At 44.2% G+C, this 17,474-nt stretch overlaps 1 protein-coding gene across 2 annotated transcripts in view; it reads right to left on the bottom strand.

Annotated features, from left to right (window-relative positions):
• Nucleotides 1-17,474, bottom strand: part of sptlc3 (serine palmitoyltransferase, long chain base subunit 3) — an 80,551-nt gene that overhangs the window by 6,401 nt on the left and 56,676 nt on the right. For both annotated transcript variants that reach the window (XM_052011050.1, XM_052011051.1), the window contains exons 7-11: nt 13,105-13,210; nt 10,741-10,960; nt 3,406-3,532; nt 1,317-1,452; nt 962-1,091 (exon numbers count right to left, since the gene is read on the bottom strand). In XM_052011050.1, coding sequence (XP_051867010.1) covers nt 962-1,091; nt 1,317-1,452; nt 3,406-3,532; nt 10,741-10,960; nt 13,105-13,210 — 719 coding nt within the window. The remainder of the gene's footprint in view (nt 1-961; nt 1,092-1,316; nt 1,453-3,405; nt 3,533-10,740; nt 10,961-13,104; nt 13,211-17,474) is intronic.

Here is a 17,474-nt window from a genome sequence, read left to right as displayed (position 1 = left end):
GTTTGACTTTTGGGATGAGAACTACAACTGTAATCATCCCAGCTGGAGGTCCACTTCCATTCGTTGGCCAATCCAACATCAAGGGGAACATTATCTTAGGGCAGTATCCAGTTTAACTTAGTGCACTGGCAACAAGCTGGAACCAAGTGCTATGGCCACAATCCCATCTACTGTAGTTAGGTTGGATGGAAAATAGAATAGGAGGTCCTTAGTAAAATGTGTAGCTTACTCAAACCTGGAAATTACTCTTCCCTAAGAACCACTGAGCATAATTTTAATAATTTTACAACTGGATCTCATAACTAGAATTTACATTGTGCTTTTAACATGGTAAAGTGTCCCAAGATGCTTCACAGGATTATCAAACACCATTTGATAGCTCTCCTTCCATGGGTACAATCATACAGCACAGAAACAAGCCCTTCAGCCTATCGAGTCTGTGCTGACTATCAAGCATCCATTCGCAGCTCACTATTCTATTTCTTCTCACATTCCCACCAACTCCCACCACCTCCGCCCCCCCACCGAGTCAATCACTCCAGTGGGTTAATCGGCAACAATTCAGAGTGGCCAATTAACCTTCTTAACCCATGTCTTTGGGGAGAAATTACAGATTTACATGCAATCATAACTGGTAATACTTGAATTCCCTTCATTAAACTTCCCCTTGCTTCTTGGCTTCTAAAAACTGGCCATGAAATATCCAGGATATCTAATGTCCTCGGTATTTAAATATACTTCTTGATTTGCATGTTCAGAGTGTGGCCAAACAATGGATTTTGAACCAGTGTGTATAACTAAGTTGCCAAAAAGTGAGTGCCAGGAGTAGAGAGCAGAGATTTCGCATGACTACTAATGAGAAGTAAATGGAAAATAAAAAGCAAAGTTTCTGGAATCAAAGATTCTTCACTTGATGATCAAAGGAGAAAGAGCATGAGAGAGAGTTGGGGGGGATACTCACTGTGTCCAACATTTGTCGTGTGTGGGCCGCGGACAAACAGAAGCGAGCACGAGATTCGACAATGGGAGTGGCAGGGAACCCAACCACAACCACGCCAATGTTCTTCTGTAGCATTCTTCTGGCAAACGCACTGAAAGTAAAGTTTCCTGTTACAAGAAGTTCTTTGGTAAACTATACTGTGACAGCAACAGCAGCAACAACGACATCAACTTGCATTTACATAGAGTCCTTTACACTTCAGGCATTGTACAGGAGCCACTGGTGTACAAAACTTGCCACGAATCCAAACTGGATTTACATTGCACCTTAAATGGAGGGAGTAAGCCCGAAGAAGGAATGATATAGGAAATCCTACCCTACTTTGCCAGGCATGTACAAGAGCAGGGGTACCACGGGGGAGTCATCGTTGCCATAGGTGATGAAACCCAGCTCACGCAGGCGCTGCCTGAAATATCGGGTGTTCACACCCAGCTGCCTCACTCGCTCGATACCTGTTGGAAAGGAGAAGTAGACGAGGGTGTCAAGATCCTCAGTGACACGTGCACCCTTGCATTCTGTAAAGTCAGACTGCCCTGCATTCACTTAAGGCACTGATGGAACATCCCACAACAATTTATGATCAATCAGGTGCACTGTAATCTATATTACTGCACACAGTAAATTCTCATAAACAGTGAAAGAATAATGGCCAGATAATCTACTTTAGTTTTGATGGCTGAAGGGTAACTATTAAGCCCAGATTCAGGACAAAACCCCACTGCTCTTTCACATCCACTTCCAAGGACAGATGGACTTCTGTTTTCCATCACATCTGAAAGACGGCAGCTGCCAAGGTGCAAGCCTCATTCAGTGCTACACAGAAGCATCAGCATGCTTGGTCTCTAATGTGGGATTTGAACTCCCAGCCTCCTGACTCAGGGTTGCGAGTGCCACCAGCTGACACAACTCAAGCACTGCAGCAGTCAAAGTTCTACCGGCCACAAATGATGATCGATGACATGCCACAGCTGCAGGTAGTGCCAGGAAATGGTATTGTTTAGGGGAGGAAAATAGGTGACTATATTTAATGTCGTAACATAATTTGAGGGGTTTGGATTACGGCACAACTGCCATGATGCTGCTCTTGGGATTTTGCTTTGTTTTCTATCAAGGAACAGAATCTAATGGTTGTAAAGAATGTTCAGGATAAACAGGGCCAGTTATTTCTCAGTGCTGATCCTGATGGTTGCTGGGAACAAGTAAGAACTGCCCGTGAATACTGTGGCTACGAGAGCAGGCCAGCAGCTCGGTATCCAGCAGTGTGACTCAACTCCTGACACCACAAAGCCTTCACACCATCGATATGTCAGAAATACAATGGAATACTCTCCACTAGTCTGGATGGGTGCCATTCCAATAATACCCAAGAAGCAGAAGCTATGTCTAGGATAAAGCAGCCTGCTTAACTGGCCCCATCTGTCACCCGAATCATTCATTCCTTTCACTACTGTACCTCACTTTTGCAGAGTGTGCCATCTACGAAATGGACTGGGGCAACTTGCCCAGGCTACTTTGACTGTTGCATTCCTACAGCACCTTTCATGTCCTCAGCACTGTAGAACTAATGAAGCAGTCTTGAAATGTAACATTTATTGTGATATACGAAACAAGAGGACCAGTTTGCACACAGCAAGATCTTGTGAACAGCAATGACCAGATAATCTGATTTTCTTACAATGCTGGAGCAGGGATAAATATTGATCAGTGCACAGTGATCAATCTGTATTGATTTCTAATGCATTTGCTCTTCTTTGAAACAGTGACATGGGATCTAGAGTGTCCATCTGAGAGAAGAGTGGGCCTCAGTTTAATGTCCCATCTGAGTGAGCTTACCAGGCATGGTAGTGTAGCGGTTAGCATAACGCTATTACAGCGCCAGCAACCTGGGTTCAATTCCCGTCGCTGTCTGTAAGGAGTTTGTACGTTCTCCCCGTGTCTGCGTGGGTTTCCTCCAGGTGTTCCAGTTTCCTCCCACATTCCAAAGACGTACGGGTTAGGAAGTTGTGGGCATGCTATGTTGGCACCGGAAACGTGGCGACACTTGTGGGCTGCCCCCAGAACACCCTACGCAAAAGATGCGTTTCACTGTGTTTCGATATACATATGACGAATAAAGATATCTTATCTTAGTGTCACACTGGATCATCAGCCCAGACTTCAGTGCTGAAGTTTCTAGGTATGGACTAGAACTCACAATCTTCTGAGAGTCTAAGCAACTGGGCCACAACTGGTCACCATAGTGTCGAAAATATTTTGGGATTCCCAGAATTCTCTTTGTTCATTGGAATTGTCAAAGACATTCAGAAAACAGCTTTAATATCAGTGTTTAAGCTGTGGAAGGAGAGCCCTGTAAAATATGTGTGTAGTTAAACTTTAAAATAAGATCCATTCTATTCAATTCTTACCTATTGTTGATCCATCAAGTCCCATGAGACACTTTAGTGATCTGATAACTTGTTCTGCTATTGGAGGAGGCATTGAAGTAGCGTAGACAGCACTGTGGGAATACCCTCGTAAATAATCCACAAGTTCCTGCAAGAGAACCAAATGCTTTGCAGAAAGTAGCTAATAGGTTTTGGCAAGATGTAATGGGACTGAACTGGTTTCATTAAGTGACAGGATGTGGTGGTCAGGGTCAGCATTTGTTAACCATCTCTAACTGCCCCTGAACTGAAGGGCTAACAGGGCTGTCCACATTAATGGGAGTTACACTTAGGCCACACTGGGTAAGGATAACAACATTTCCTTTCCTAAAGGACATTAGTGAATAAGGTGGGTCTCTTATCACTATCTGCGCTTTTCACTGTCACCATCATTGAAAGTAGTTTTTTTAAATTCTGGGATGTTTAGTCAATTGGATTGAAATTCTCCAGCTGGAGTTTGAGCTCATCTCTCTGGATCATTGGTCCAGACCTCTAACATAACCAATATGTTATCCTTCCCTCAGTTGTTAACTACTTAATATTTAACATTTCAGCACCTTTACCCGCCTCAACAGTGCTACAGAAACCAACAGCTTCCACATTATTCTTGACTCAAACTTTCCCCCTTCAGCCAGTTGTTGTTCCAAAATATTTTACCCATTCAAGTGCCTGTGGTACAACACAAACACCTCTGCCAGGTGCATTCAAACAACAAAACAGATGGATTATATATACACCCACACTAGGATAATTATTTGAAGGGAAAAACATTTGCAGGGCTGGAAGAGGAGTGGTTTAGTTGGCTAATTTGACTGAAGAGTGGGTAGAGGCATGTTGGGTCAATTAGCCTTTTTGTTGCATGAATAGAGCTACATGGCTAATATGTTTTGGCATTGGCTGGGTGGATTTGCATGTCACTTAAATTGGCCAGCAGGAGAAGTCTGATGTCAGGTGAGAGTTTAAGGATCAGGCGAGTAAAAGCTCTCTATCTGATATTGTTCCCCTACTTGCAGTTCATCCATTCCATACAGCCTTATAGCCAAGTCACTGAAATCAGGAACTCAGAGCAATAGGGAATGATCTTGTGCCTCATGAACAATTACAGCCCTTCCTCTAAAATTATAGAATAAAAAAAAATCAAAATAATTGTCAATTATGCAATAACTGTTGCAACACACAAAGCGCAGGAGGAACTCAGTGGGTCAGGCAGCATCTATGGAGGGAAATGGACAGTCAATGTTTCGGATTGAGACCCTTCATCAGGACTGGAAAGAAAGAGGGGAGATAGGCAGTATAAAAAGGTGGGGGGAAGGGGTGGAGCAAGAGCTGGTGGGTGAATACACAAAGCGCTGGAGGAACTCAATAACTGTTTATGTTTTGCCTATCTTTCTTGCCTTCATGGTAGCGTAGCGGTTAGCCCGACGCTATTACTGCGCCAGCGATCGGGGTTCGATTCCCGTCGCTGTCTGTAAGGAGTTTGTACGTTCTCCCGTGTCTGTGTGGGTTTCCTCCGGGTGCTCCGGTTTCCTCCCACACTACAAAGACGTACGGGTAGGTTACTTTGGGTTTAAAATGGGTGGCGCGGACTCGTTGGGCCGGAAGGGCCTGTTACCACGCTGTAAATAAAATTTTAAATTAAAAAAAAGTATCGATGCCTGAGGAGCTGAATGGATAATTCTTGCTCCAAATCCCTGTGTTCCTATTTCTTGTGGGTGTGGGAAGATTGGATATCGCAAGAAGGCAGACAAATCCCAATTTCTCAGGTATTTGCCATACAACTGAGTTCCTGCGAGGGGCAGTGCTGCTCAACGTTGTGAAGTACAATGCTCCATCAGCACCCTCAGCAGGCATTCAAGGGTACAACAAGCTTAATGTGTAGTAATCCAGAAGCCTATTTAATAGAACAATTTAGCATTTTCTTAACTAAAGCTGCGAAGCACCATGAATTATTGACCATGGAGATAGGGTCCTTCAAAAGCACACTAAGAGAAAATAAATGGTCCAAGTTTCCTGGTGTTAAATAAATGTCCTTATCCATGCATAGAGATAGAACTACCAACATATCTACTTTATGGCTTTTTATCTTCCTTGACTTAATCACTCAAAGGGAGGTTGCCAGTTCCGCACTTCCCTCTGTCTACCTCTCTCCCCTCCATTATTGCTCTTCTTGAACCCTTTTGTTTTTAATCAAGCTTTAGATTATCTGACTTAATACTTGTGACGTGGTTCAGAATCCAATTTTGTTTGCTAATTGTTCTTGTGAAGCACATTGGAGTGGTGCACTACTTTAATGTCATTTTATAAATGAGAGTTGTTGCTGTGGGTAAGTTACATCAGAACATCTTATGAACTTGGAGTCTTAGATACAGCAAAGAAAAAAGTCCTTTGGGCCTCCGAGTCAGTGCAGACCATCAACAACCGATTTGCACTAATCCTACATTTATTGCATTTTTTAAATTCTCCCCACATTCTCAGAATCACTCAGCATTGAAATGGGCCATTTAGCTCATCATGGCCATGCCAACCAATGGGCACTCAGCCAAATTAATTGCATCTTCCAGCACTAGGTCTGTAGTCTTCGATGCCAAGGCGATTCAATTGCTCATCTAGACACCTCTTAAATGCTGTCAGCGACTCTGCTTCCACCACTCTTTTGGGCAGTGCATTCCAGGTACTCACTACTCTCTGGGTGAAAAACGTTCTCCTCAGATTCCCTCTAAATCTCTTCCCCTTGCCCTAAACCTAAGACCTCTAGTTTTATTCACTTCTGAGAGAGGGAAGAGTTTCCTGCAGTCTACTATATCTATACCCCTCAATTTTATACACCTCAAACATGTCCTGCCTTAACCTTCACAGCTCCAGGGAAACCAGACCTAGCCTCTCTAGTCTTTCTCCATAACTGAACTGCTTCATCCGATGCACCATCCTGGTGAATCTCCTCTGCATCCTCTCCAGTGCTATCACGTCTTTCCTATAGTGTGGTGACCAAAAATGCATGCAGTACTCCAGCTGATGTCCGACCAATGTTTTATAAAGTTGGAGCATAACCTCCTGGCTCTTGTATTCAGTGCCCCCTAATGAAGGCCAGTATTCCATATACCTTCTTAACCATATTACCTACCTGCACTGCCACCTTCAAGGACCTTTGGACTTCCACACCAAGGCCTGTCTGTTCCTCAATACTCCTTAGGACCTTACCACTCATGGTGTATATTCCAGCCTTACTAGTACTCCAAAAATGCACCACCTCACATCTATCTGGGCTAAATTCCATCTGCTATTTCTTAGCCCATTTCACCAGCAAATCAATATCACCCCGTGGCCCAAGACAACCCTCCACACTGTCAACAACTCCACCAATCCTCATTATCATCTGCTTAGTTCCTGATCATGCCTCCGACATTCACATCCAAATCTCATGGACATCACAAATAGCAAGGGTCTCAGCAACGATCCCTGTTGAAAGCGATTAGTCACAGGCATCCAATCACAAAAACAACCCTCTACCGTCACCCTGTCTCCTATTGCCAAGTCAGTTTGAGATCCAATTTGCCCTGGATCCCATGGGCTCTAACCTTTTGGACCAATCCCCTATGTGGGACCTTGTTGAAGGCCTTACTGAAGTCCATGTAACCACATTACTGCACTGCCTTAATCAATAAACTATGTTACCTCCTCAAAAAATTCGGACTGGTCAGATAAGATCTGCCCTTGACAAAGTCAAGCTAGCTGTTTCCAGTTGGTCCCTGCCTTTCCAAGTGATCATTTATCCAGTCGCTCAGAATTTTTTCCAGTGACTTCCCTACCACTGATGTTAGACTCGCATGTCTGTAATTACCAGGCTTTTCCCTGCTGCCCTTCTTGAAAAAGGAGGACTACATTTACTGCCCTACAGTCATCTGCTACCTCACTTGCAACCAGTGAAGATTTAAAAATCTCAGTCAGAGCCGCAGCAATCTCTTTATAGGAGCCTGGCATAAATTTCATCCAGCCCTGGGGATTTATCTGCCTTGAAGTTCACTGAGGCATCAAGTTCCTCCCTTTATATATGGAGACACACCAGAATTTCACTTTCCCTTTTGCTGACTTCTCCAACTACAATGTCCATTTTTTTTGGTGAATACCAATGAAAAAATAGTATTTCAGGACCTTGCCTCGACCTTCTGGCTCCTTGCACAGTTTGCCTGTTGTCCCTAATGGGTCCTACTCTTTCTCTAGTTATCCTTTTGTCCTTAATATAAAACACCTTCAGATTTACCTTAATCGTATCCACTAGATACTTCGTGATATCTTTGCTTTCCTAATTTCTTTAAGTGTCTCCCTATACTTGTTATATTCTTGATGGGCCTCCCCTATCAAGTTCTCTACACCTGCCACATGCTTCCTTTTTTCTCTTTATCCAACCCTCGTCATCCAGGGTTTCCTCTACCTGTTATCCTTGGCTTTCACCCTTCCAGGAACATGTTGGCTCTAAACTCTCGTTATTTCTCCTTTGTATACTTCCCACTGTACAAATGTAGACTTACCTGCAAGTAGATGCTCCCAGTCTACCTTTGCCAAGTCTCGTCTTACTTTAATGAAATTGGCCTTCCCCCAGTTTAAGACCTTTATTCCTGGTCTATCCCTATCTTTTTCCAAATATAAGAGTCATGGTCACAATCTCCAAGATGTTCCCCTGTAGACACACTCTCCACCTGACTGGCTACATTCCCCAAAACAAGGTCTTGTAATCCTCCTTCCCTTTCTATGACTCTACAGCACAGAAACAGGCCCTTCGGCTCAACTGGTCCACGCCAACCAAGATGCCCCATCCAAGCTAGTCCCATTTGCCAGCGGTTGGCCCATAACCTTCTAAACCTTTCCAATCCGTGCACCTGTCCAATTGTCTTTTAAAAGTTGTTATTGTACCTGCCTCAACCACTTACTCTGGCAGCTCATTCCACATAGATCCAACCATGTGTGTAAAAAAAAAGTTGCCCCTCAAGTTCCTATTAAATCTTTCCCCTCTCAGTTTAAACCAATGCCCTGGGAAAAAGACTGAGCGCATTCACCTTATCTGTGCACCCCCGCCCCCCAATGATTTTATACACCTCTATAAGATCACTTCTCAGTCTCCTATGCTCCAAGGAATAAAGTCCTAGTCTGCCCAATCTCTCCCTACAACTCAGTCCCTCAGGTCCTGGCAACTCCTTGTAAATCTCTTCTGCACTCTTTCCAGTTTAGTAACAGGAAATACACCCTTGTTGGTCTATCTACATACTGTGTCTCCTGGACACACACTCCTCAGATTCTACCACACACTTACCACTTGGGGCAATTTACAGTGACCAATTAACCTACTAACCCATAAGTCTGTGGGAGGCAACCCAGAGTATCCGGAGGAAACCCACTTGGTCGCAGAGAAAACGTGCAAACTCCACACAGACAGCACCCAAGGTCAGGACTGAACCAGTGTCTCTGGTGCTTTGCCAGCTGTGCCACCGTGCTGTCTCAGTTTAAAATGTTTATGCCTGTGTGTCAAAGTTTTAATGCAAACTGTATCATTCTGTCTCTGTGTTCAGTAAACAAGCACATGGTTGGGCATAAACATGACAATGTTCTCCTTTGTTCCATCTTTTTCTTGGCTGACTGCTCCCTGGATAAAATGTTGAGCTGGAATCCCAGTGAGAACACAACAGGGCAAGGGAATAGCAGAATAAGCACCACAGGAGGAGGCCTTTCACTGAACCTTTCCCCTTCTGTCTCAATCAGCTTGATCTTTTGTCCCTTCCTTAAAAACTTAAAAGCTGGTCCCTTTGGCAGGAGAGTCTAGGACTAGGGGCAAAGTCTCATGACAAGGAGTCGCCTACTCACGACGGAGATGAGAAGAAATTTCTCTTTCATAGAGGTTTGCAAGTCTTTGGGATTCTGTATCCCAGGAGGCTGTAGATGCAGAGTCTTGAAGTATATTGAAGGCCGAGACTGCTAGACATTTGGACACAAAGGGAATCAGAGGAAATGGGTCCACTCTGATACCGATTCACTGGAAAAGCTATCCAATTAGTCCTTCTCCTCTACCACCCCCTCACCCTGCCCAGTCATCCCCATCACTGAAATTTCTTGTTCTACAGGTACATTTTTCCCCCCAAGGCTATTACTGAATCTTGATCCATCACTCCATGAGGCAACACATTCCAAATCCTGACCATCTGTGGCATTACATCCCCCTCAAACCCGCTCCGGTTCATTTAGCAATCACCTTACATCCCTACCCACTGTCCATCAACATTTCAGAAACTGGAAACATTCTGATTTTATTATTTTGAACTCCTGTATATAGCTTTTCTATAAATATAAGGTAGTCACTAATAAAGCCAATGGGATAATTCAGAAGAAACCTCTTTAACCAGAGAGTGGTGAGGACAGGGAGCTTACTACAAGGAAGAGTAGGGGGGGAATAATTAGGATGTATTCAACAGAAAGCTGGATAAATGCACAAGAAAAGAATAAAAGGATTTGTTCTTCTGTGTGCATCTGGGATCTTGGTAATACAGCTGCAGAAGAGACTTAACAGAACGGTATCAGAGATGTGGGACATCATTGACATAAAGGTACTGAACACGTTTTTCTGGCAGAGAAGGTCAAGTGGAGATTTAATTGACATATTCAAAATTATGAGGGGTTTTGATATTGTAAATATGAAGAAATTGTTTCCAGTGGCAGAAAGGTTAGTACACAGTCAACACAGGTTTAAGGTGGCAGACAATAAACAGGCAATATGAGGAAATTTTTGTTTTGAAATGCAGAGAGCTGTGATTTGGAATGCACTGCAGATTTAAAAAAAAATTTATAAGGGAATTAAATTAATAAACTGTTCTACCTACCCACTTTCACCTCCTTAAGTATTCAGGAGCATTTCCCCATGAACTGTGTTTTCCTACAGTGTTGCTCTGTAAGATGTGCTGCAGCCAATTTGTTCACAACAAGATCCCAAAAACCAGAACGCAATAATGACCAGCAAATAATCCACTTGAGCGATTTTGGTTTTGGAGATAAATTTGAGCCAGGACAAGGGTATGACTCCAATGATGGAGGGTTTATATCGGGAATGGGCAATCATGCACCATAATCATTCTTTACCTCGTTTCTCCATCAACTCCACAATCCTCTCAAAAGGATCATTTACCCGTTCAATGAGGTGCTCCTTAATCAGTGGTTAATTCAAACAATACTTCTACAACTGATTGATGAGCAAACATTAGACGCTACTCTTGTGGACAAGGAAGAACAAGACAGAGATGGAGAGGTGAGCACATAAACTGGACTTTCAAACCCTACCTTCTTGCCAGCAATGTATCCACCAGTTGCACCAAAGCTTTTGGTGAAGGTGCCCATCAACACGTCAACGTCACTGGGATCAACTCCGAAGTATTCAACCACACCCCGGCCTGTGGGCCCCACTGCCCCTATACTGTGTGCCTCGTCCAAGTACAAGTAGGCTTTATACTTTTTCTTCAAAGCTACAATTTCTGGCAAACGTACCATCGAACCCTCCATGCTGGAATAACAAGCATAACATGCGCAAAGTGAAGGAAACACATTGTAATTGATTTTTGAAATGTCCCCTGCTCCGAGAAGCCAACGTGAAGAGGGAGAACACATTCAGAATATGGATCTTTGGCCTGATACATCTGAACTGCAGTTTTCATAACACCTTTATTTTTGAAACTACAATTGAGTGATGTGAGGAGGAGAAGCGGGCCAGTCGGCCCCTCATAGTTGCTTTGTTATTCAATAATATCATGCCTGATTTTTACCGGTGTCATGTTCCTGTACTAATCTCATAATCGCTTAATATTCAAAAATCCAGCAATTTCTGTCTTGCATATATTCAGTGCTTGAGCCTTCATAGCCCTCAAAGGTAAAGAATTCCAAAGAGTCACTATAAAAACAGAAAATGCAGGGAACACTCAGCAGATCAGGCAGTATCTGTGGCAAAGAAAACTGTTAACATTCCATGTCAGAGGTCTTTTGTCAGAGTAACAGACTCTACTGTTGGTAGTGACTTGCCTGAGTTCATGGGGTGGGTGAGGAAAGAGCACAGACATCCAACAATATACAGGTAGTGTTGCCACCAACGAAAGAAACACTTGCATTTCCAAGGTGCTTTTCACCATCTCCAAGTGTCCTATAGCAACCAAGAGATAAACTTGTGCAACTGAATGAAAAACACGATGATGCTGGAGGAACTCAGCAGGCCAGGCAGCATCCGTGGAGAAAAGCAGGCGGTCAATGTTTCGGGTCAGGACCCTTCTTCAGGACTGAAGATAGGAAAAGGGGAAGCCCGATATATACCAGGGAAAAAACAGAGCAGTGATAGGTGGACAAAAGAGGGGCAGCGCGGTGGGCACAAGGTGGTGATGGGTAGATGCAGGTAAGGGACAGTGACAGGCAGATGCAGGGGGGAAGGGGAGACCAAATCCACCAGGTCAAAGGTATGGAGGCAGGCATGCCTACCCCGCCTCCCCTCTTTTGTCCACCTATCACTGCTCTGCTTTTCCCTCCTATATACTACCTCTTTTCCTACCTTCAATCCTGAAGAAGGGTCCTGACCCGAAACGTTGACCGCCTGCTTTCCTCCACAGATGCTGCCTGGCCTGCTGAGTTCATCGTGTTTCTCATCTGGATTCCAGCACCTGCAGTGCTTTGCTTCTCTACATCTGTGTAACTGTTGTTGTAAAGTGACAAGGGTGGGTAGCCAATTAGTGTGTAGCAAGATCCCATAAATTCTACACAATATGGTTCAATCTCTTTTAGGTACATTGCTTAAAAGCTTAACTATTTAGCCAGGACACGAGGTAGAACTGCCACGCACTTCTTTGCAATAGGACATTTTTTCTCCGCCCGTGATATTTCATGAAAGTGTCCGGATCAGGTGCTTGTTTCTCTGATGAGGGTCTTAACCCCACAACATTCTGACTGTAAAGGTGGTGCTCTGTTAACACCTCGCCGTTATCCAGGTCACACTTGTCCCTCTTCCTGTGCCCAAGGGGCAGTGTGTAGCTGAGGTCACCAGTCGATGGAAAAAGAAAAAAAAGCCAAAAAAAACCCCACAAACCCTGCAGATTCTGGGAATTTTAAATAAAATGTTGGACCCCTGCTTTGTATTACCAGCATTTTCTATTTATATTTCAGAAAAAGTTGAGAGTTTAAAATGTATCTACAATGAAATGAACAGATGGAAATTGACAAAATGAAGGGAGAGAGAAAAAGAAGGTGGGTAAGAAAAAAGAGAAAGAGAGAACAGGTGTGATTTACAAAGAGCTATATTCATTGAGTCAGTTTTAATTAAAGATGAGGGTTCTCTACTTTTAACTACAGTGTAGTAATACTACTGATCAAGATGGGATTAAAAAGCCAAAGGCTTGGCCAAAAAGCCAGGTGTAGGTAAGCTGCTTAAAGGAAGAAAGAGAGAGAGAGAGGGAAGGAGGGGAAGAGGGAGCAGAAGGTGGGAAGGGATAGCCAGCAGCACGGAATTTTAGGGAGACAATTCTAGAGTTTAGGATGCAGGCAGCTGACGGCATGGCAGCCAAAATCAGGGGTGCACAAGAGGCAAATGAAGATAATGTGTGACGGTAATGCGAGACTGCAAGAGGTTACAGAGAACGAAGAGACTACTTGAAAGCAAGCACTGTGCCAGACCTGTAAATTCCCTCCACTAGAATCAGGATTTTCTTCCAGGGTCTCCGGGTTCGGGGCTGGCCACTGATCACGGCATCTCGCAGCAGCTTCTCCAGGCTCTGGATATCTGCGGGAACAGCACACAGAAACTCATAAAATGCTACTCGGAAGTAGTTGTGGTGAGTTTCTGTTTTAAAATAAAAATTATCAAAGAAACAAATGATTTCACATGGTACCTTACTGGAACAACCTGGAAAATAACAGGAGCTGGAATTTGATATTGAGAAACAGGATTAGTCATGGTCTTACGGAGATTGCTGCACTGTTCAGTATGATCACGGTTGATCCTCCATCTCAATACCATATTCCTGCTTCCACCCCAGTCTAACCCCGACACACATAAGGAGACATAAGAGCAGAGGACAAAAAGGGAGATGTTACGGAGTGCTTTAAAGGAGGAAAGAGGGGTTGAGAGGCAGAGGGGTTTAGGAAGAAATTTACCAGAGTTTAGAGTCTTAGCAACAGAAGTCACAGCACCAATTAAATTTGGGAACAATCACGAGGCCAAAATTGGAAGAGTGCAGTTACCTTACAGAGTTGTAGGGTTGGAAGGGATTAGAGAGCGAGGATGGAACAAGGAACAAAAAAGAATCGTAATTTTAAAGCTAAGATGTCCCCAAACCAAAAGGGGCAAGGTTCAGCCAAAGAGTGGATGGTACGAGGTGGGGTACGAGTAGCGGAGTTTTGGAAGAGAGGTGACTGGTGGACGGATGATAGGAGAGCACTGGAATAGTCAAGTCCAAGGGTAACAAAAGTGTGGACCACAGTCTCAGTAGCAACGAGCTGAGGTGGGGGCTGAACACAATATAATCCAGAGTGTTGATTACCTGATCTGTGGTTAGAAGTTCACCTGAGACACAAATATGACCAGGTTTGCAGAGGTTTGGTTCACTTGCCAGGGAGAGGGAAGGAGATGGTGCCAACAGCCAATTCGTGTGCAAGTAATTGACAGAGGGACGGCACACAGAATGCTCAGCTCTTTATCAAATCGTGATGACAGAGCTTTAGAAATTAGTTTAAACAAATAGGGCAGGACTTTGGTGTGACATTGCATTTGAGAGACAGCTCCTCCTCAGGTGTGCCATTTCCTCAGTATTTCACTGCGGTGTCAGCTCCGAACTCCGAGACCTGGGACTCGACACCTCCCTCTGAAACTGGATCCTTGACTTTCTGACCAACAGACCACAATCAGTGAGGAGAGGCAGCAATACCTTCAGCACGATTATTCTCAACACTGGTACCCCATGAGGCTGTGTCCTCAGCCCTCTACTCTACTCCCTAAATACTTATGACTGTGTGGCCAGATTCTGCTCTAACTCCATCTACAAGTTTGCAGGTGATACCACCGTAGTAGGCTGTATCTCAAACAGCGATGAGTTGGGATAAGGAAGGAGATAGAGAGCTTAGTGGCATGGCGTCATGACAACAACCTTTCCCTCAACGTCAACAAAAAAAAGAGCTGGTCATTGACTTCAAGAAAGGGGACGGTGTACATGCACCTGTCTACATCAGTGGTGCTGAGGTCGAGAGGGTTGAGAGCTTCAAGTTCCTGGGAGTGAACATCATCAATGGCTTGTCCTGGTCAAATCACGTAGATGCCACAGCCAAGAAAGCTCACCAGCGCCTCTACTTCCTCAGGAGGCTAAAGAAATTCAGTACGTCTCCCTTGACACTCACCAACTTTTATCGATGCATCATAGAAAGCATCCTATCTGGATGCATCATGGCTTGGCACGGCAACTGCTCTGCCCAGGACCGCAAGAAACTCCAGAGAGTTGTGGACACAACCCAGCGCATTACGGAAACTAGCCTCCCCTCCTTGGCGAAGCAGCCAGCATAATCAAAGACCACACCCACCAGGGTCATTCTCTCTTCTCTCCTCTTCCATCAGGTAGAAGATACAGGAGCCTGAGGGCACATACCACCAGGCTTAAGGACAGCTTCTATCCCACTGTGATAAGACTATTGAATGGTTCCCTTATACGATGAGATGGACTCTGACCTCATGACCTACCTTGTGACTTTGCACCTTATTGTCTACCTGCACTGCACTCTCCCTGTAGCCATGACACTTTACTCTGTACTGTTATTGTTTTTACCTCAATGCACTTGGTACTAACTCAATGTAACTGCACTGTGCAATGAATGGACCTGTATGATCAGTATGCAAGACAAGATGTTCACTGAACCTCGGTACAAGTGACAATAATAAACCAATACTAGCCTAGATTACCTACCCATTTATCAGTATGTATCTTGAACACAACTTTCCAACTTACAAAAAAATTCTGTACTTTGAACCCACACCACTAATCCTCCTGCTCACATACACCTAGCAATACCATGCTGCAGAAACTGCATACAAAACTCTATTTGCTCAGCAAAGTGGAAGCTACCTTATAAAAACAAGATTATACATCTTAATTACTTATGCCTCTGTCAACTGATGGAAATTTAAACAGTTTTAAAAGACAAGAAAATCTAGGTTGTGATTCAGCTCAAAATTTGAAACATCCGTTTAAGCGTGTTAGAATTTCAGATGGCTTTACATCATTTGGAGATACATAAACTGATTTAGATAAGATATCTTTATTAGTCACATGTACATCAAAACACACAGTGAAATGCATCTTTTGCAAAGAGTGTTCTGGGGGCAGGCCGCAAGTATCGCCACGCTTTCGGCACCAACATACCATGCCCACAACTTCCTAACCCATGCGCCTTTGGAATGTGGGAGGAAACTGGAACACCCGGAGGAAACCCACGCAGACAAGGGGAGAATGTACAAACTCCTTACAGACAGTGGCTGGAATTGAACCCGAGTTGCTGGTGCTGTAATAGCGTTACACTAACTGCTACACTACCGAGCCTGCCCTAGACATTTAAGATAAATTATGAGGATTTGGGGGGAAGGTGGTGGGGTGGGGGGTGGTGGGGGGGGGGGGAAAGAGGGGAAGAGAAAGAGTCTTTATCCTCTGGGAGGCCTGGGATCCACCCACCCATTTCCACTTGAATCAATGAGGGTGACTACTGCAGGGAGCATGGGATTAATACCCTACTCCGAACACTAGTGAGCACAGATATTCCTCTATGCCCCCCCTCATTCCCTGCCTAAGAGCACCAAAATCCAACAGGATGAGGACCACCACCCAGCAACAAACTCACCACCCAACATGATCTCACTAACACCTCGCAATGGCAGGGAGGATCCTTCCCAACTGTAGAGAAGGCAAGAAGCCGGAATCCTTCACATTGTGCAAGGTTGGTCGAGGGCTGGGGTGGGGGGGTTGGGGGTGGTGCGGGAGGAAACCATATCCAAGGATAAAGGTTTCATTAGTTCTAACACTCCTCTCCAATACCAAGCAGGGTAGGAACATCCTCATCCATCCAACCTCACCCTCAGGGAGAGGGAAAAGAGGTGATCTGTGATAGAGTAGAAAGAAGTAAAAGGTAAATGACAAAAGCAGTGATGATACAAGGCAAAGTGGTGGCAATGGGACAAGTAAAGAATCAAAAAAAGGGAATAGAGGAGGTTTAAGTGGGAACATTGGGAATTATCACTGATACAGAAGTGGGAGTATCAATACACACAGCCAACATCCGATAAAATGAGGGTTGTGTTTACAATTTGAAATCTTTGTTCTCAATACAGTTTGGAAGGCTGTAATAAGCCAAGTTGGACAATGAAGTGATGTTCAAGTTGTTCTCCTGCACTCTTCCAATGAAGCTCAAGGACCTAGATTTCATACTGGGAAGGAATGGAGAATCAAGTAATGTACCAATCTATAGAGTCTGTGAGCACTGAGACTGCAGCAGGAAATGGATGCAAAGAGTTGATTCCATTAACATGAAGGTCTCAAAGCCCCAATTTCCATTAATACTTATATTTTACTTGTTCTGTTGCTGCAAAAAAGTTCATTCTGGTTCTTGAGTTTTCACAATTCTGGAGCCAATTCTGCTCCAGCTCTTCCACATGGCCTACCATGGAAGATGTTCCCAATTAAATTGCCACAAGTGGGTTTCTCATCAAACCTTGGGCAGAGTCTGAAGGAATGATGTAAATGAGGTGCTCCCTGATAGCAAGTAGGGTGTGGTCTGACAGTCTCCTGTTGAAGATGCGTGAGTGATCAGTAGAAGCTTCTGAGGGATAGACAGTTAGTGAAGTTATGCAGGTATTGAACTTGTGGCATTGCTTTGAAAGCATGCACAGAAAGAACAGGATTGAGAAACCTACAGTGCAGAAAGAAGCCATTCAGCCTGAGTGCTGCAATGCTGGGGCCACCTTCTTTTTGATGGGGTTTATGTCAAATCAGGTAATTAAATAAAGCTGG

The sequence above is a fragment of the Pristis pectinata genome, chromosome 3, assembly GCF_009764475.1.
Source record: "Pristis pectinata isolate sPriPec2 chromosome 3, sPriPec2.1.pri, whole genome shotgun sequence".
Classification (NCBI taxonomy): Eukaryota; Metazoa; Chordata; class Chondrichthyes; order Rhinopristiformes; family Pristidae; genus Pristis; species Pristis pectinata.
The sequence above is the reverse complement of the archived record's forward strand: the minus strand, read 5'-3'. Positions and strand labels throughout refer to the sequence as shown.